At 38.8% G+C, this 21,403-nt stretch overlaps 1 protein-coding gene across 1 annotated transcript; it reads right to left on the reverse strand.

The window, feature by feature from the left end:
- Positions 1–1,545: 1,545 nt before the first annotated feature.
- bfsp2 (beaded filament structural protein 2, phakinin) lies at positions 1,546–10,996 on the reverse strand. The gene is made up of 7 exons (XM_067607016.1): positions 10,385–10,996; positions 8,627–8,709; positions 8,184–8,340; positions 7,473–7,634; positions 7,253–7,378; positions 5,476–5,717; positions 1,546–2,271 (listed from the first exon to the last, which is right to left on the reverse strand). The coding sequence occupies exons 1-7, from the start codon at positions 10,958–10,960 to the stop codon at positions 2,193–2,195; spliced, it is 1,425 nt and encodes a 474-aa protein (XP_067463117.1). The 5' UTR covers positions 10,961–10,996; the 3' UTR covers positions 1,546–2,192.
- Between the last annotated feature and the right edge of the window lie 10,407 nt (positions 10,997–21,403).

Here is a 21,403-nt window from a genome sequence, read left to right on the forward strand (position 1 = left end):
CATTTCCTTGAACAGCGGTTTTTTCTCTGACATTCAGATATTCCACAGTGTGAATTGATCTTCAGCTCAGAATCAAACCTCTTCATGTCCTTCTGTTATAACTCTGACACTCAGTTTGTTAGAGCAGCTGCTGACCTCTAATCTTTACTGCACATAATGTTTAATCTCAGTTTTAATGTAAACAATCGGTAAGAAGCTTTAGACACATGGGATCAATCAATAATGATCTCTATCAGTCATGATGTGATTGGTCCACTGATGGAACATCATTCCTATAATATTAGAGATTATATGTTAATATGCTGAGTGAGATTTTTAAATAGGGAGCTTAATCTGAACGTGTTTTAACAGCATTTCAGTGACAATATTTAAATTTACTACATTTGTTGAAGCAGCTGAAATAAAGTCACTGAATGTTGTTGAGCTGAGATACAAACAGACGTCTAAAAATATAAAATATTCTGTATTTTAACATCGACGCCTTTTCAAGTACAAATCACCAAACTCATTATTACTGATCAGACTGTGAGCTACAGTCACGTCTGTGTCTTTGATCTATTCATGTTTTAAATCTTTAACTGTATTTTTCATCTTCAGTCGCTGCTTCCTGCGTTTTGTCTGTCAGATTAAATCTGAACAAATATAGTATGTAGTACTGTACTGTAGTATCAGGGCTCCATTGATGACGGCATTTTTTATTCATCACGCGTTAACTCGGAGTTGATTGAACCGACTCTGATCAGCTGTTCTGAAAACAAAAACTCTGAGTTTCCCATCTTGAGGTTCATCAACTCAGAGTTCAGGGTTTGACTCAGAGTTTGCTGAACCTGCTTTCTGAAACAGGCCCCAGGTCTAGACCGAACTCCCCTTTAACAGGAAGAAACCTCCAGCAGAACCGGACTCTAGGTGGTTCCATCTGCCTCCACCGGCTGGGTTGAGACAGAAAGAAAGAGGGAGACACAGAGAAGCACAACAACAACAATAATAACAACGATAATATTAATAGAAGCCCACATCGTTTGCTGGACGCCACCTCGACAGCCAGCGGTTGAATGATGACATGCAGCTATACATGACATCACTGGTCAGATCAGGCAGGACCCAGAGAAAACTCGAGGTCCCACATTGTCTTCGCATATGTTCACACAACTCGACATTCATTTTAGTGACCTCAAATTGGCGTAATCGGGAGTCGTTCCCGCCAACGTGAATAACAATCGTCCCATATTTGCGTTTATCCTTGCCGGCAGTTTTAAAATTGATTCTATGTCTCCCGCTCTGGCCCCAGGAATACATCTGACTATGGTTTGTGAGGAGCACCTGAACACACCAGCTCAGGTCGGGTCCTCAGGTGTTCTGGGAACAGGTTTACCTGAGGACCTGGATTCACACTCTGGACTTTATGATATATCATCTGTGAATGACTCTTCATCTACCAGTGAAGAGTAACGACTTCCTGCAGATCACAGAAACAACTATATTTCAGCTGAACATGAGAACCATGAGGACTCAAAGTTCTATAAAAAAGAAAATACTGCACTTGAGTTCCATTTATAACCTTTATTAAATAAACTTTCAGCTCAACATTAGCAGCAAATAAAATCATCAATAATGCCATTGAAATAAATCCATCAACATAAAAATATAGTCAGCCGCTTCGGTCACAGTGATTGCAGTGTTGTTTATTCATCGCTGACTGACTGGTGAAGATTTCTGCTTGTAGTCGACCACAATGTTACAAGGATTACAAAACAGTTTCCCTCCACTGTCATCTGGGAACGTTTGGGAACATTTGGGAATTGTTTTGCTCGTCTATGGCATCATGTTTGTTGGCAGGTGAGATTTGTCCATCTTCCACCTGAATGACGTCAGTTACCACCACACCAAACGCCACAATTGGTCCAAACCACAAGCAGCTGCTGGTTTGGACTGCTTGGTTTCATGCAGGAAAGTTGCTGTAATTTAACTAAACTGCAGCTCTCACAAATATTGCAGAGATTTCTTCTTTGCATGAATTATTGCGATCGCAAAATCGTAATTTCCTGGAGGGACTGATCATTCACACCTGCACACCTCACCTGGTAGCAAACCCTCCAGCAGAGTCTACGTCTGTCTGAAAAAACACAAACATCTACAAAGTCTCTGCTGGACTTCAGTCTGCTCCTCAGATCCTCCACAGGGAGGTCAGACCATCACTGTCCTGGAGGTCCTGGAGCATCGGTCCTGGAGTCTGGAGCAGCTCCCTCAGGGTCGGAGTGCAGACCTGAACACCTGGACAGGAAGTTTTAATCATCAACTCTCACAGTCATTAAAAGTCTGATATACATAAAGTGATATTTACAGCTTCAGGACAGGTTTTAAAATATTTCATATCATGATATTTTAACCTTTATAACTGTATGCTTTACATTTTGGGGTTATTTCAGTTGAAAAGTTTAGCAAACTAATTTATGTTGCATTAAGCTTTACAGTATTGGGTAAGTCACATATTTAGGAATAGGAATAATTCCACAATATTATTTTGGACTTTGGAAGAATGAAGTTAATTATTTTATGATTGTTTCATCGTCATTATTCATATGTTTATATGTGAAACATTTAAGTTATTTATTTATGTCTCCTTGCTTAAATACAATGTAATTTCAGTTCCTACCTGCCGTTGTTTACGGGGGACATATTTGTTTAACGGTAACAGTGTAACATGCTGATAGTGATTTCTGTGCTGTTTATTACCCACAATCCACAGCGACTGAAGAAACCAGTTACAGTATTATTGATTAGTTGATCAGCTGATCAGCCTGAACAGATCTGACAAAATATTTTATAATCTCTGTAGTATCTTGTAATCTTGATGTAGTATTTTATAATCTTGAATTTGTTTCTCATAATCACAATTTAGTATATCATAATTCTAACCTACTATAGTGTATCATAATCTTGATATTATGTACAGCAGTATCTTGTAACTTGACATATTTCATTATCGTGACATTCTGCATTTTCACATATCTGAATGTCGAGGTAATATTTCAGCAGAACAGGTTTGAAAATATTTCATAGCATGATATTATTGATCAGTTCAGGGTGTGTTTGACCACAATAGGACCCTGAGTCACTAGCTAGACTCTTCTGCTCTGTAGTTCCCCGGTGGTGGAACGAGTTACCAAACTCTGTTCAATCTGCAGAGTCCCTCTCAATCTTCAAGAAAAGACTAAAGACCAAGTTCTTCTCTGCACCTGATGGACTGAAGGAGGAGAGAAAACAAAACAAAAAAACAAAACAAATGTGCTTCTATGCTCTCTATGCGTCACCTCTGTTCATCTCCTGTCGACATCTATGTCCCATCAGACTCAAACTCAGCTTTATAGCTCTTACTCACATTGTTGTTTCCTGACTAGATCCCTGCTTGTGTTGTATCAGCTCTCAGATGTACGTCGCTTTGGGTAAAACTGTCTGCTAAATGAAATTTTTAAGACTGTAAGATTGTATCTTTTCATCTTTAGTGTTTCATAATCTTGACATAATGTCTCGTAATCTTGACGTAGCATTTTGTAATCTTGACATAGTATTTCATCACCCTCAGATGGTATTTTGTAATCCCACCATATTATCTCCTATCTTGACATAATATTTTGTAATTTTCACATAATATCTCAATACCTTGACATAGTATCTTGTTATATTTACATAGTATTTCATTATCTTGACATAGTATCTTGTAATATTTATATAGTATTTCATAATCTTGATATAGTATCTTGTAATATTTATATAGTATTTCATAATCTTGATATTGTATTTCATAATCTTGACATAGTATCTTGTAATATTTATATAGTATTTCATAATCTTGATATAGTATCTTGTAATATTTACGTAGTATTGCATAATCTTGATATAGTATCTTGTAATATTTATATAGTATTTCATTATCTTGACATAGTATCTTGTAATATTTATATAGTATTGCATAATCTTGATATAATATCTTGTAATATTTATATAGTATTTCATAATCTTGACATAGTATCTTGTAATATTTATATAGTATTTCATAATCTTGATATAGTATCTTGTAATATTTATATAGTATTTCATAATCTTGATATTGTATTTCATAATCTTGACATAGTATCTTGTAATATTTATATAGTATTTCATAATCTTGATATAGTATCTTGTAATATTTACGTAGTATTGCATAATCTTGACATAGTATTTTGTTATATTTATATAGTATTTCATAATCTTGATATAGTATCTGGTAATATTTATATAGTATTTCATAATCTTGATATTGTATTTCATAATCTTGACAAAGTATCTTGTAATATTTATATAGTATTTCATAATCTTGATATAGTATCTTGTAATATTTATATAGTATTTCATAATCTTGATATAGTATCTTGTAATATTTATATAGTATTTCATAATCTTGATATAGTATCTTGTAATATTTATATAGTATTTCATAATCTTGACATAGTATCTTGTAATATTTATGTAGTATTTCATAATCTTTACATAGTATCTTGTAATATTTATATAGTATTTCATAATCTTGATATAGTATCTTGTAATATTTACATAGTATTGCATAATCTTGTCATAGTATCTTGTAATATTTATATAGTATTTCATAATCTTGACATAGTATCTTGTAATATTTACATAGTATTTCATAATCTTGACATAGTATCTTGTAATATTTACATAGTATTTCATAATCTTGATATAGTATCTTGTAATATTTATATAGTATTTCATAATCTTGATATAGTATCTTGTAATATTTATATAGTATTTCATAATCTTGACATAGTATCTTGTAATATTTATGTAGTATTTCATAATCTTTACATAGTATCTTGTAATATTTATATAGTATTTCATAATCTTGATATAGTATCTTGTAATATTTACATAGTATTGCATAATCTTGTCATAGTATCTTGTAATATTTATATAGTATTTCATAATCTTGACATAGTATCTTGTAATATTTACATAGTATTTCATAATCTTGACATAGTATCTTATAATATTTATATAGTATTTCATAATCTTGACATAGTATCTTGTAATATTTACATAGTATTTCATAATCTTGATATAGTATCTTGTAATATTTACATAGTATTTCATAATCTTGACATAGTATCTTGTAATATTTATATAGTATTTCATAATCTTGATATAGTATCTTGTAATATTTATGTAGTATTTCATAACCTTGACATAGTATCTTGTAATATTTATATAGTATTTCATAATCTTGACATAGTAATAGTATCTTGTAATCTTTATGTAGTATTTTGTAATTTTGACATATGTTTTGTCATCTTGATGTATTTTGTCATCTTTAAATAGTATTTTGTAATCTTAATAAAGCATCTCCTGGTGGACAGTGTGTAATTCTGTGACACGACCTGACAGTGTTTGGTCACATGACCCAGTGTTACGGTGACTCACATCAGGTCGGTGGGCTGGAAGCGGCTCTCCTCTCCGTCCAGGATGCCGTGGTACATGCTGATCTCCTGCTCCAGTCGCTGCTTGTTGCTCAGCAGCGTGTCATAGTCGCGGCGCTGCTGGTCAATCTCTCCGCGCACATCAGCCAGCTCCGCCTCCAGCTTCGCCACCACTGAGCCCAGATTCTGCAGCTCCACGTCGTGCCAGTGCCGTGCATCACCCAGAGAGTTCTCCAAACCACGCTTCTGCACACAGGATTTATAATGGTGACATAATATCTCCCAATCTTGACATAATATCTCGTAAACTTGACATAATATCTCCTCAACTTAACATATCTCCTAAATTTGACATATCTTGTAATCTTGACATAATATCTTGTAATGTTGACATAATAACTCCTGATCTTGACATATCTTGTAATCTTGACGTAATATCTTGTAATCTTAACGTAATATCTTGTAATCTTAACGTAATATCTTGTAATCTTAACATAATATCTCATAAACTTGACATAATTTCTTGTAATCTTGACATAATTATCTTGTTATCTTAACGTAATATCTTGTATTCTTAACATAATTTCTTGTAATCTTGACATAATTATCTTGTAATCTTAACGTTATATCTTGTAATCTTAACGTAATACCTTGTAATCTTAACGTAATTTCTTGTAATCTTGACATAATTATCTTGTAATCTTAACGTAATATCTGTAATCTTAACGTAATATCTTGTAATCTTAACGTAATATCTTGTAATCTTAACGTAATATCTTGTAATCTTGACATAATATCTTGTAATCTTAACGTAATACCTTGTAATCTTAACGTAATATCTTGTAATCTTAACGTAATACCTTGTAATCTCAACGTAATATCTTGTAATCTTAACGTAATACCTTGTAATCTTAACGTAATATCTTGTAATCTTAACGTAATATCTTGTAATCTTGACATAATTATCTTGTAATCTTAACGTAATACCTTGTAATCTTAACGTAATATCTTGTAATCTTAACGTAATACCTTGTAATCTTAACGTAATATCTTGTAATCTTAACGTAATATCTTGTAATCTTGACATAATTATCTTGTAATCTTAACGTAATACCTTGTAATCTTAACTTAATATCTTGTAATCTTAACGTAATATCTTGTAATCTTAACGTAATATCTTGTAATCTTGACATAATTATCTTGTAATCTTAACGTAATATCTTGTAATCTTAACGTAATACCTTGTAATCTTAACGTAATATCTTGTAATCTTGACATAATTATCTTGTAATCTTAACGTAATATCTTGTAATCTTAACGTAATACCTTGTAATCTTAACGTAATATCTTGTAATCTTAACGTAATATCTTGTAATCTTAACGTAATATCTTGTAATCTTAACGTAATATCTCATCCTGATTTAGTATATTATAATCTTGACAGTATTTTGTTATCTTTGTGTATCGTGTATTGATCATCTATTAGTACTGATTGGTACACTGATCAGTGTATTGATAGTGTATTGCTCAGTGTATTGATCATACGTTGAACATATATTGATCATGTATTAGTGTTGATCATGATGCGGTGACCGAAGCATGATCATCATTGGTATTGTTTGTTTGATTTATTGGTGTATTGATTGTGTATTGATCATGGTATTGATCGTGTACTGACATGGTATTGCTCGTGTATCACTGTATTGATCATATATTGAACAGTGTACTGACCATGTATTGATCATGTATTAGTATTGATTGGTGTATTGATCATGTCTCACCAGTGCTCTGATGGACTCAGTCTCGGCCTGCAGACTCTGGATCTTGCAGCCAGCGTCGCTGCACTCGGCCTTCAGCGCCTCCACCTGCTTCTCCTCCGGACTCAGCCTGCTGACACACTGCGCCTCCTGCAGCACACACACCAACACACACACATCAGCATCACATCTGAGAGCAGCAGCCCGACCTGTGAGGACACCTGTCCAGGTGAGATGACCTCACCTTACACTCCAGGTAGCTGTCGGTGTCGGCTCGGTTCCTCTCTGTGACCTTCTCCCAGTGGTTCCTGATGTAAGCCAGGATCTGGTCCAGACTGGTCTCTATGGGAGCGTCGGGTTGGTCCACCTCACGTCCCGACATCTGACTGTAGAGGAGCCGCACGTCCTGCAAGCACACAGGGTCAGTTAGAAGGTAATCAATCAATGAACTGATCAATAACAATGCATTTACATTATATTTCATAAAACTCAAAGTGAAATAATTCATTATTCTGTCTTCAAATAAGGTTTTTCAATGAATTTTTGTTATAAAGTTAGATTTAAAAACCTAACATACAAATATGAATGAATGTAATGACCTTTTCATCTAAATTTAACTTTTTATTTCATTTTTCTTTATAAAGTTTAAAGCCTTAATAACAAGCATTTCTCATTTTCATTTCATTCAATTATCATTTAAAGACTACGATGATTGCTTTTAAATTCATCATTTTGGTGCAAATCTGACTTATTCAAGATATATTTTCTTATTGATCGATTAGTGATAGTTGAACACTGTACAGTCTGTACATATTCTCAGGTCTGTGTGTCATTTTAAAGCAGCTCGTCTGTATCTGATGATGCCGAAATGAAAAATAACTATTTCTCTCTTTAGTGCAACACTGAGGTGTTGATGTTTTCCCGCTCAGAGGATCTGTCATGTGATTGAAGTAACCTGCTCGTGGTTGTGCTCCAGGTTACGCAGCTCTGCTCTCATGTTCTCCATCTGCTCCTCCAGCTCTGCCTTGGTCAGGTTGGCGTCGTCGATGACTTTGTACAGAGAGTTGATCTCCTCCTCCACCGCCTTCCTGAACGGCTGCTCGTTCTCATACCTGCAGGACCACACACCTGACTCTTACTCCTCTTCCTCACATACGTTCACAATCATGTGTTCATACGACCACTGAAACAGGTTTTCATTCCTCCTGTTCATGCTGACCATGATGAGATCATCTTTATTCTGTCTGAGAGTTTAAATATATAGAATATAATCAAATATGAGCTTCAGCAGTCAAATGCAGCGCAGATCTTCCAGAGTTTCTGTGCTTTTAGTGTTAAAGGTCAGCTGACATCAGCACCTTTAGAAACATGTGTAATGAAGTGTGTGTGACCTCTGACCTGTCCTTAAAGTCCTCAGCGTTGGCCTGAACGTTCTCTGTCTGCAGCATCAGCCGAGCGTTATCCAGGATGGCTTCACTGACCTGCAAGAAATGAAGGAAAACAGAGTACTGAGAGCTGCTGCCTGCAGCCAGCAGGGGGCAGCATACACACACACACACACACACACACACACACACACACACACACACACTGTTGTTGCTATGGAGACGCTGCTGTCAATCAAAGCACAGAGTCCTGATAAAACAGATCAACTGAGTGTTTGTTAAAGTGTTTATCAATGATTATGAACATTATTACTGATTGTTGGTGGGTGTTGGTGGTGGAGTCATGACCAACAGTCATTCAGTTGATGTTTAACGATCAATATTTGTTGTGGTGTTAAACCACACCTGCTGTTACCAAGGTAACCACACGTGTCAACAAAGCAACCAAGACTGAGATCATGAAAAGATCTTAACTTAGAGTCATGAATATTTAATGTTTTAGAGAAATAAACCATAAAACGCAGTTTTCAGTCGTATCACATGACCTTCATCAGCTGATGGTTCAGATCATTTGGACCCAGAGGATCTAATCAGGAACTAAATGTCTCTGTTGTGCATCCTGTTTGCATTTCCAGACTCATGAGGAACTACAAACTGAAACGCAGCGTTCACACAACACAGATGTTGTTCTTTGTGTTTCCTGCTGATGAGCTGGATGTGATGAATGAATGAAAAGCAGAAATGCAGCGAGTGTTTGTCTCCAGCGAATCATCTGCTGACTGTCTGATGCTTTTATTTCGGTTTTAGAACCAAACCACATGAAAGAGCCAGAAAATAACGTTTTCTCTTATTCACAGCTTTGTCCTCGCTGCTGCTCGCTCTCCTTTCGCTCATCTTTTATAAAAAGCCGACAACAAAGCCTGACTTTACTTTTATCATTATCAAATGAAGAGAAATGTCCTCCCCTTGTCCTAAATCAACACTAGAGTACTTCCTAGTTTTATGAATGAAGCAGTTTTGTTTGACCAATCAGCGATGGTCATCCCTGCAAACCACGCCCCCCATGGATCTCCCCCGAAGCCTCATTTAGACCCTGGTTCCTCCGGTGGAAACGCAGACCTCAGTTTACCTGTCCTACCTGTAGGAGGTTCTCAGGCACCATGAGGAAACTGTCTGTGTGTGACTCCGCCCCTACCTGTCCACCTGTGTGTGTGTGACTCCGCCCCCACCTGTCCTACCTGTCTATGTGTGTGACTCCGCCCCCACCTGTCCACCTGTGTGTGTGTGACTCCGCCCCCACCTCTCCTACCTGTCTATGTGTGTGACTCCGCCCCCACCTCTCCTACCTGTGTGTGTGTGACTCCGCCCCCACCTGTCCTACCTGTGTCTGTGTGTGACTCCGCCCCCACCTGTCCTACCTGTCTGTGTGTGACTCCGCCCCCACCTGTCCTACCCGAGTGTGTGTGTGACTCCGCCCCCACCTATCCTACCTGTGTGTGTGTGTGTGACTCCGCCCCCACCTATCCTACCTGTGTGTGTGTGTGTGTGACTCCGCCCCCACCTGTCCTACCTGTGTGTGACTCCGCCCCCACCTATCCTACCTGTGTGTGTGTGTGTGTGTGTGTGACTCCGCCCCCACCTATCCTACCTGTGTGTGTGTGTGTGTGTGACTCCGCCCCCACCTATCCTACCTGTGTGTTTGTGTGTGTGTGACTCCGCCCCCACCTGTCCTACCCGAGTGTGTGTGTGACTCTGCCTTCCATGAGCTAACCTGTCGGTAGACGTCCTCCCACTCCCTCCTGAGGGGCCCCCAGGCTCCGGCGCTGGAGGCCTTGCGGTCCAGGCAGAGTCGTATCTGCTCCTCCAGCTGCTGGTTGAGCGTCTCCAAGGCTCGAACCTTGTCTCTGTACTCCATCAGGCAGCTGTTCAGACCGGCCGCTGCCGCGCCGTGACCCGCCGCCCGCTCCCCACCGCGGGGCAGCACGGGCGCCGCGCTGCTCCTCATGCCCTGCAGGAACACGCTGCTGATGCCCAGAGCGCGCCGGGACACCCGCGTCCCCAGGCCGGACACCCCGCCCACGGGCGGGGCGGAGCCCACGAAGACGCCGCGGGGAGCGGCGGTGCCGGTCGAGCTCAGCCTGCCGCAGGAGGCGGCGGCCGGGCGCTCGGAGGACGACTGTCCGAGGAAGGAGGAACGGCGTCGGGGCAGAGGCATGACGGCTCCCAGTGACAAACCGCTCAGAGCCGCAGGCCGCCGGGATTTATGGGAGGACGGCCTTCTGGAAACATGGCCGCCTTTGTTCATCTGCTGTTTGTGTTGCTGCGGTGACCGAAGCTTTGTTCTCATGGAAACACACAGTCTGATTTCAGCTGCATCAGCAGGACAGAAGACAGAGGCGCGAACAGTCCTGAAACACACACACACACAATACACAATACACACTACACACACACACACACTATACACACTACACACACACACACACACACACTATACACACACACAATACACACACACACACACACACACACACACACACTATACACACACACAATACACAATACACACTACACACACACACACACTATACACACACACACACACACTATACACACACACTCAATACACACATCTACACACACACACACACACACTACACACTCTAAAAACAAATGTTTTAGCACAACAACAATAACAATAATAATAATAATAGTAATGATAATAATGATGCGACAGTTTCTTTTTTCTTTATTCAGAACATCAGCAGCATCTCTTCGCTGCACCTCGCTCTTCTCTGTCTCATGGTCACCGTCTGGGATCAAATCACTGATGATGGATATTGAATCAGTTTCCTGTCAAACTGCGTCCACATGAAGAAAGATAATGAATCACATGATTACTGCTGACTTTTCAGATTGTTTAGATCGCTGGTTTCCAACCTTTCTGACCTGTGACCCTGTAAAATAAAGTGACCCTTCACCACGTTTCATGTCTGACAGTTTAATTATTGTCTTGATTCATCGTTTTGTCCACAAATGTCAGAAAATGTCAATAGTGAAAAATATCCGTTAATGTTGTCGAGAGTCTAAAGTTTCATCTTCAGATGTCTGACAGTCCAAAGATATTCAGTTTATCTCATCACATCTGACGAGCTGAAGCATTAGTTTTTACATTTTTGCTTAAAAAATGACTGAAATGATTATTCAGTTATCAGAATAGTTGCTGATTCTGTCAATCGACTAATTGATTAATCGACTAACCTTGCAGCTCCAGAGAGACTCAATCACTCACTTATTTAATTTTATTTGAATAACTTTTAGAGGCTTGAGGAGGTAAAATACAGAAATCCACAAGAAATAACACAGAAATTAGAAGAAAGCTTGAAAAAAAATGTATGTTTCAAAATTGTGTTTTTTTTCTGTATCTGATCAGTTCCTTTCATCTCACGACCCCTTTGATTAACTCAACCCTCAGGTTGGGAACCACTGGTTTAGATTAACGATATTTTACACATCTTGACATCTTAATAAAAAATGTAATGCAGCCTTTAAGATCAGGAAAAATACAAACGTTAAGTTGTGTCATAATATCACAATAACCAAAATAAATGATTTACAACACAAATATTATATTTTATATCTGTCACTGCAGGTGTTATAGACACAAAAGCAACACCACCAGCAGGATGACTGTCAATAACTGCAAAGTCTAAAGAATGAGGCTGAATTTAAGTTACACAACACAATTACATGAATAAACATGAGCGAACTAAAGATGAACCTGCTACAAACGAGCAGTCATAACAGATGGATCCATATCAGTCATATCACAACTAACACACACAAATACATTCTATGATAATCAGCTTGATGATTCTGTGTCCCTGACTCTGAACTGTGTTTCCTGTCCAGGTGAACAGCTGGTGAACAGTTGGTGAACAGTTAGTGAACAACTAGTGAACAACTAGTGAACGTGGTGAACAGCTGATGAACAGTTGGTGAACAGCTGGTGAATGGCTGGTGAACATGGTGAACAGCTGGTGAACAACTAGTGAATGTGGTGAACAGCTGATGAACGTGGTGAACAGCTGATGAACAGTTGGTGAACAGTTGGTGAACAGCTGGTGAATGGTGGGTGAACGTGGTGAACAGCTGATGAACAGCTGGTGAACAGTTGGTGAACAGCTGGTGAACAGTTAGTGAACAGCTGGTGTACAGTTAGTGAACAGTTAGTGTAAAGTTAGTGAACAGTTAGTGAACAGCTGGTGTACAGTTAGTGAACAGCTGTGTACAGTTGGTGAACAGTTAGTGAACAGCTGGTGTACAGTTGGTGAACAGTTACTGAACAGCTGGTGTACAGTTAGTGAACAACTAGTGAACAACTAGTGAACGTGGTGAACAGCTGATGAACAGTTGGTGAACAGCTGGTGAATGGCTGGTGAACATGGTGAACAGCTGGTGAACAACTAGTGAATGTGGTGAACAGCTGATGAACGTGGTGAACAGCTGATGAACAGTTGGTGAACAGTTGGTGAACAGCTGGTGAATGGTGGGTGAACGTGGTGAACAGCTGATGAACAGTTGGTGAACAGCTGGTGAACAGTTGGTGAACAGTTAGTGAACAGTTAGTGAACAGCTGGTGTACAGTTAGTGAAGTTAGTGTAAAGTTAGTGAACAGTTAGTGAACAGCTGTGTACAGTTGGTGAACAGTTACTGAACAGTTGGTGAACAGTTAGTGAACAGTTGGTGTACAGTTATTGAACAGTTAGTGAACAGTTGGTGAACAGTTAGTGAACAGTTGGTGTACAGTTAGTGAACAGTTGGTGTACAGTTATTGAACAGTTAGTGAACAGCTGGTGTACAGTTAGTGAACAGTTGGTGTACAGTTAGTGAACAGTTGGTGTACAGTTGGTGAACAGTTACTGAACAGTTGGTGAACAGTTAGTGAACAGTTGGTGTACAGTTATTGAACAGTTAGCGAACAGTTGGTGAACAGTTAGTGAACAGTTGGTGTACAGTTGGTGAACAGTTACTGAACAGTTGGTGAACAGTTAGTGAACAGTTGGTGTACAGTTATTGAACAGTTAGCGAACAGTTGGTGAACAGTTAGTGAACAGTTGGTGTACAGTTATTGAACAGTTAGCGAACAGTTGGTGTACAGTTAGTGAACATTTAGTGAACAGCTGGTGTACAGTTATTGAACAGTTAGTGAACAGTTGGTGTACAGTTATTGAACAGTTTGTGAACAGCTGGTGTACAGTTATTGAACAGTTAGTGAACAGTTGGTGTACAGTTATTGAACAGTTAGTGAACAGCTGGTGGACAGTTATTGAATAGTTAGTGAACAGTTGGTGTACAGTTATTGAACAGTTAGTGAACAGCTGGTGTACAGTTAGTGAACAGTTAGTGAACAGTTGGTGTACAGTTAGTGAACAGCTGGTGTACAGTTATTGAACAGTTAGTGAACAGCTGGTGTACAGTTATTGAACAGTTAGTGAACAGCTGGTGTACAGTTATTGAATAGTTAGTGAACAGTTGGTGGACAGTTTTTGAATAGTTAGTGAACAGCTGGTGTACAGTTATTGAACAGTTAGTGAACAGCTGGTGTACAGTTATTGAATAGTTAGTGAACAGTTGGTGGACAGTTTTTGAATAGTTAGTGAACAGTTGGTGTACAGTTAGTGAACAGTTAGTGAACAGCTGGTGTACAGTTATTGAACAGTTAGTGAACAGCTGGTGGACAGTTATTGAATAGTTAGTGAACAGCTGGTGTACAGTTATTGAATAGTTAGTGAACAGCTGGTGTACAGTTAGTGAACAGCTGGTGTACAGTTATTGAACAGCTGGTGTACAGTTATTGAACAGTTAGTGAACAGTTGGTGTACAGTTAGTGAACATTTAGTGAACAGTTAGTGAACAGCTGGTGGACAGTTATTGAACAGTTAGTGAACAGCTGGTGTACAGTTAGTGAACATTTAGTGAACAGCTGGTGTACAGTTAGTGAACAGTTAGTGAACAGCTGGTGGACAGTTATTGAACAGTTAGTGAACAGCTGGTGTACAGTTAGTGAACATTTAGTGAACAGCTGGTGTACAGTTAGTGAACAGCTGGTGGACAGTTAGTGAACAGTTAGTGAACAGCTGGTGGACAGTTATTGAACAGTTAGTGAACAGCTGGTGTACAGTTATTGAACAGTTAGTGAACAGTTGGTGTACAGTTATTGAACAGTTAGTGAACAGCTGGTGTGCAGTTAGTGAACAGTTGGTGTACAGTTAGTGAACAGTTAGTGAACAGCTGGTGTACAGTTAGTGAACATTTAGTGAACAGTTGGTGTACAGTTAGTGAACAGTTAGTGAACAGCTGGTGGACAGTTATTGAACAGTTAGTGAACAGCTGGTGTACAGTTATTGAACATTTAGTGAACAGCTGGTGTACAGTTAGTGAACAGTTAGTGAACAGTTAGTGAACAGCTGGTGTGCAGTTATTGAACAGTTAGTGAACAGTTAGTGAACATTTAGTGAACATTTAGTGAACAGCTGGTGTACAGTTAGTGAACATTTAGTGAACAGCTGGTGTACAGTTAGTGAACATTTAGTGAACATTTAGTGAACAGCTGGTGTACAGTTAGTGAACATTTAGTGAACAGCTGGTGTACAGTTAGTGAACAGTTAGTGAACAGTTAGTGAACAGCTGGTGTGCAGTTATTGAACAGTTATTGAACAGTTAGTGAACAGTTAGTGAACATTTAGTGAACAGCTGGTGTACAGTTATTGAACAGTTAGTGAACAGTTAGTGAACAGCTGGTGTGCAGTTATTGAACAGTTGGTGTACAGTTAGTGAACAGTTAGTGAACAGTTGGTGTACAGTTAGTGAACAGTTAGTGAACAGCTGGTGGACAGTTATTGAACAGTTAGTGAACAGCTGGTGTACAGTTAGTGAACATTTAGTGAACAGCTGGTGTACAGTTAGTGAACAGTTAGTGAACAGCTGGTGGACAGTTATTGAACAGTTAGTGAACAGCTGGTGTACAGTTAGTGAACATTTAGTGAACAGCTGGTGTACAGTTAGTGAACAGTTAGTGAACAGCTGGTGTGCAGTTATTGAACAGTTGGTGTACAGTTAGTGAACAGTTAGTGAACAGCTGGTGTACAGTTAGTGAACATTTAGTGAACAGCTGGTGTACAGTTAGTGAACAGTTAGTGAACAGCTGGTGGACAGGTAGCGAACAGGCAAGGCAAGGTTATTTGTATAGCACATTTCAACAACAAGGCAATTCAAAGTGCTTTACTTAGTGTAAAGAATAAAACAGAATATAAAAGCAACACAAGTAAAAAGACATATAAAAACAATTAAAAAGTGTTAAATTTGGAAATAAAAAGAAGCTAAAAGGGAATAAGACAGATAAAACAAGAGAATAAAAGTAACAGTGCAGTGTAAAATATTGACCCTCAAATGTGGTTTAATGAAAGGCGGCAAACAGAAAAGTCTTCAGCTGTGATTTAAAAGAACTGAGAGTTGCAGCAGATCTGCAGTTTTCTGGGAGTTTGTTCAGATATGTGGAGCATAAAAACTGAACGCTGCTTCTCCAGGTTTAGTTTTGACTCTGGGGACAGAAAGCAGACCTGATCCAGACCTGATCCAGACCTGATCCAGACCTGATCCAGACCACCTGAGAGGTCTGGATGGTTCATAATGAAGCAGCAGATCAGAAATGTATTTTGGCCCTAAACCATTCAGTGCTTTATAAACATACAGCAGTATTTTAGATTCAATTCTTTAACAGACAGGAAGCCAGTGTAAAGATCTGAGAACTGGACTGATATGATCCACTTTCTTGGTCTTAGTGAGGACTCGAGCAGCAGCGTCTGAATCAGCTGCAGCTGTCTGATTGTTTTTTAGGGAGACCTGTGAAGACGGCGTTACAGTAGTCGAGTCTACTGAAGATAAATACAGGACCAGTTTTTCCAAATCCTGCTGCGACATAATTCCTTTAATTCTTGATATATTCTTCAGGTGATAGTAGTCTGACTTTGTAATTGTCTTAATGTAGCTGTTGAAATTCAGGTCTGAGTCCATGACGACGCCAAGATTTCTGGCTTGTTTGTAGTTTTTAACATTATTGATTGAAGCTGAGTGCTGACTTTTAAACGTTCTTCCTTGGCTCCAAAAACAATTACTTCAGTTTTATCTTTTCTTAATTGAATAAAGTTCTGGCACATCCAATCACTGATTTGTTCAATGCACTTATTCAGTGCTTGTATTGGACCGGAGTCCCCTGGTGATATGGTTATGTAAATTTGTGTATCATCCGCATAACTGTGGTAGCATATTTTGTTGTTTTCCATAATCTGAGCCAGTGGGAGCATGTAGATGTTGAACAGAAAAGGCCCCAGAATGGAGCCTTGGGGAACTCCACGTGTCATTTTTGTCCACTCAGATGTGTAATTACCTACAGACACATAGTAGTCTCTGTCCTTTAAGTAGGATTCAAACTAGTTCAGTACCAGTTCAGTAATACTAAGACTGTAATTCTGCCACTGTCAGTGTTTAAGTGTATGTCATTAAAAACCTTAACAAGAGCAGTCTCAGTGCTGTGGTCAAAATCCTGACTGAAAGACATCAAAACGGTTGTTTGGTGCCACAAACTTGTTCAACTGTTGAAAAACAGCTTTTTCAATGATCTTGCTGGGAGGTTTGTTATGGGCCTATAGTTGCTCATTAGTGATGTGTCTAAATTGTATAGTGAAATCCTGCTTTCGACGTTGGGAGAAAATAAACTTAGCACAAAAAGTGAGGAAATTTGTGTTTGGTAGATTATTTCTTTGTTGTAACGATGCTTCTTGGCAATAAATCTTATACTGTTGGAAAACCTGTTTATTTCCCTTTTAAATGGAGCCACATTTGTAAGGAACATGCATTTGTGGGATGAGCAGCAGAGCTGAGTATGTGGGTTGTGCCCATGAAAAATTTGCCAAATCTTCTCTGCTAATGCCAAACAGCTTATTTTGCTGTTGCTATTGACTCTTGTTCTGAGCTTCTGGTACCCCCAGGTGCTGCCAATCAGGTGTCTGATTGGCACCTGATTAACAGCACCTGTGAGCATGGGCCCTACTTCAGTGGTCAGTAGGTGTTTGCTCCAAGAATCAGCATGCCACGTTTGACTGATCTGGATAGGACCCGTGCGATAGGGCAACTTCAAGCTGGTGTTCCGCAAAACCAAGTTGCGGCATTATTTGGAGTGAGCCCTAGTACCATCTCCAAAGTGAAGGCTAAGTTCCATATAACAGGGGATGTCAGAGACAGGCCGTGAAGTGGGCGTCCCAAGAAGACGACACCCCAAGAAGACCATTTCCTCACCCTGTCAGCACTTAGGTACTGTAGGCTGTCTTCTACAGATTTGCAGTCAAGGTTTGCAGGACGATATGGCCGACGGCTCTACCCAGACAATCCAGAACAGACTGCACGCAGCCAATCTCCGGTCTCATAGGGCTGCCAGGAGGCCTGCCATGACTGCCCTTCACCGTCAGGCCCGTTTGCGCTGGTGTCGGCAAGATGTGCACTGGAACCTGAACATGTGGAGGAACGTTATGTTCAGCGATGAGTCCAGATTCTGCCTACAGCAGTTGGATCGTAGGGTCAAAGTGTGGAGAAGATGTGGAGAACGCTATGCTGATTGCTGCACTGATAGAGTAAGGTCTGTTGGTGGAGGCAGTGTGATGGTGTGGGGCGGCATCTCTCTCACTGGAAAAACGAGGCTTGTCATCATTAGAGATAATCTCAATGCAGAGAGATATGGAGATGAGATTCTGCAACCAGTGGCAATCCCATATCTCCACAGTCTGGGACCAAACTCTATCCTCCAAGATGACAACGCTCGCCCCCACAGAGCGGGGTTTATCAGAGACTACCTCCAGAGTGGAGAGGATGGAACGGCCTGCCAGCAGTCCTGACCTCAACCCCATTGAACACTTGTGGGATCAGCTTGGGCGTGCTGTTCGTGCCAGAGTGACCAACACAACCACGTTGGCTGACTTGACAAATGCTGGTTGAAGAATGGGACGCCATCCCACAGCAGAGTGTGACCAGTCTGGTGACCAGCATGAGGAGGAGGTGCCAGGCTGTTGTGGCTGTGTATGGTTCTTCCACATGCTACTGAGGCTCCTGTTTGTTAAATGAATAAATTGTTAAATTGCCAATATGTCTTGTTTCTTCAAACTTCAATCATCCAATCCACCAAACACCAAACAAGAGTCAATGGCAGAATAAGCTGTTTGGCATTGGCAGAGGAGATTTGGCAAATTTTTCATGGGCGCAACCCACATACTCAGCTCTGCTACTCATCCCACAAATGCATGTTCCTTACAAATGTGGCACCATTTAAAAGGGAAATAAACAGACTTTCCAACGGTATAAGATTTATTGCCAAGAAGCTTCGTTACAACAAAGAAATAATCTACCAAACACACATTTCCTTACTTTTTGTGCTAAGTTTATGTAATCAAGCCAATTTCATGACGTTACCAAACTTGAATTCCATTTGAAATCAATGAACACAGAAATTTGAGTTTAAATTACACACAATATGAAGTTGATGTATTTCCAACATTATTATGTCAACACAAGTCATTACAATAATGTTTGCAATTTAAAAAGTTGATGCAAATCATTAAATTTGAGTTTTTATCTTGCAGCAGTGCATGCTGGGACAAGCTGAGCTGTGAACCTGATGATGGATGTTATGAGGACCTGCTGTAAACAGAACAACACACACACTCTGCTCCATTTCCAGTCAAATTAAAGTTTCAGACGTCTGACGTTGCCATGACAACAAGCAGCCTATTCATGGTGATCAGTTAGTTGTGTGTCTGGCTGGAAATCCCTCGACAGTCGTCGTCACAAACTTGTTTACTGCTCAGGTTGAGACAGGAAGTTAAAGACAGGAAGTGGTTCACGTCACCCAGCAGCTGAAACTTCCCAGCAGCAGCAGCAGATTTTTATCTGATTTCGTCCACAGTCTGGGAACTCCAACACTGAAATATTCATTATACTTATTATTATTAACAATTCAAATCATTCAGACACATCTGGAGTGTTCCTGCTGCTCACTGTACAATCAATCAATCAATCAGTCTTTATTTGTACAGCACCAGGTGGGTGCAAGTCACAGTGCTTCACAGTTGACTGACGGGGGTTTTGGTGAATGTTTCTTGTGAGAAGAGAAGATTCAGACAGATAAAACTGTGACCTGGACTCAGTCTCACCATTGTCTCTTCCTCAGTTTCACTTCTCCTTTCACATTTTGTTTTTCAGCGGCTGTTTTGTTCTGCAGAAAATATCAAACCACAGACAGACTCAATAACACACAGTTCTTCCTTCTGCTGCATAATGTCAGAGTTCATGTTTACTGCAACTTTAGATTCTGTGTGATGTTCAGTGAGACCCAAGCTGAGATTTTAATTATTAACACAGAAGCAGCCGAAAACAAACTCTGATCATAATTACAGTTGTTTCGGCAGGGATCAATACTGAGTCCACATGTCAAAACTCTGTGGATCTGCAGCACATTTTAAACATATTTACATCCTCATTTCAACACAGTTTATGTTCAAACACTAACATGTATTCATACGGACCATAACCACACTGAAATACATCTATATTCAACCAAAAAACAAGACGTGCTGTCAGAAATGAACCTCCCTGAAAGCTTCCCTGTACTGTACATAGAAACTATACTGTATACAATATATAAACTATACTGTAAACTATACTGTATACGATATATAAACTATACTGTATACAATATATAAACTATACTGTAAACTATACTATATACAGTATATAAACTATACTGTAAACTATACTGTATACGATATATAAACTATACTCTAAACTATACTATAAACTATACTGTATACAATATATAAACTATACTGTAAACTATACTGTATACGATATATAAACTATACTGTATACAATATATAAACTATACTATATACAGTATATAAACTATACTGTAAACTATACTGTATACGATATATAAACTATACTCTAAACTATACTATAAACTATACTGTATACAATATATAAACTATACTGTAAACTATACTGTATACGATATATAAACTATACTGTATACAATATATAAACTATACTATATACAGTATATAAACTATACTGTAAACTATACTATATACGATATATAAACTATACTGTAAACTATAATGTATACAGTATATAAACTATACTATAAACTATACTGTATACGATATATAAACTATACCATAAACTATACTATAAACTATACTGTGTACAATATATAAACTATACTATAAACTATACTATAAACTATACTGTGTACGATATATAAACTATACTATAAACTATACTATAAACTATACTGTGTACGATATATAAACTATACTATAAACTATACTATAAACTATACTGTGTACGATATATAAACTATACTATAAACTATACTATATATAGTATATAAACTATAATGTACTCTATATATAAACTATACTGCACTATGTATATAAACTATACTATACTCTATATATAAACTATACTATATTAAGTAAATCTGAGCAATATGACAGCTGTTCTCTGCAGTAGCAGCAGATCTAAATGTGATGTTATTATTGATTATTGATGCACCTGATCAGTAGTAGAAACGTGGTTTCAGCTGACAGTGAAAACAGGATGAGGAGGAAGGATGTGAAGGAACGAGTGTGACTGTGTTGATCAACTTCCTCCTGTTTTTCAAGCTCACACAAACTCTGCA

The sequence above is a fragment of the Thunnus thynnus genome, chromosome 12, assembly GCF_963924715.1.
Source record: "Thunnus thynnus chromosome 12, fThuThy2.1, whole genome shotgun sequence".
Taxonomy (NCBI): domain Eukaryota; kingdom Metazoa; phylum Chordata; class Actinopteri; order Scombriformes; family Scombridae; genus Thunnus; species Thunnus thynnus.

Coding starts and splice junctions, on each gene's coding strand:
- bfsp2 (XM_067607016.1), bottom strand. CDS start 10,960: ATGAGAACAAAGCTTCGGTCACCGCAGCAACACAAACAGCAGATGAAC. Junction 8,710..10,384: donor GGGAGGACGTCTACCGACAG/GTTAGCTCATGG, acceptor CATTTCTTGCAG/GTCAGTGAAGCCATCCTGGA. Junction 7,635..8,183: donor TGGAGCACAACCACGAGCAG/GTTACTTCAATC, acceptor GTGTGCTTGCAG/GACGTGCGGCTCCTCTACAG.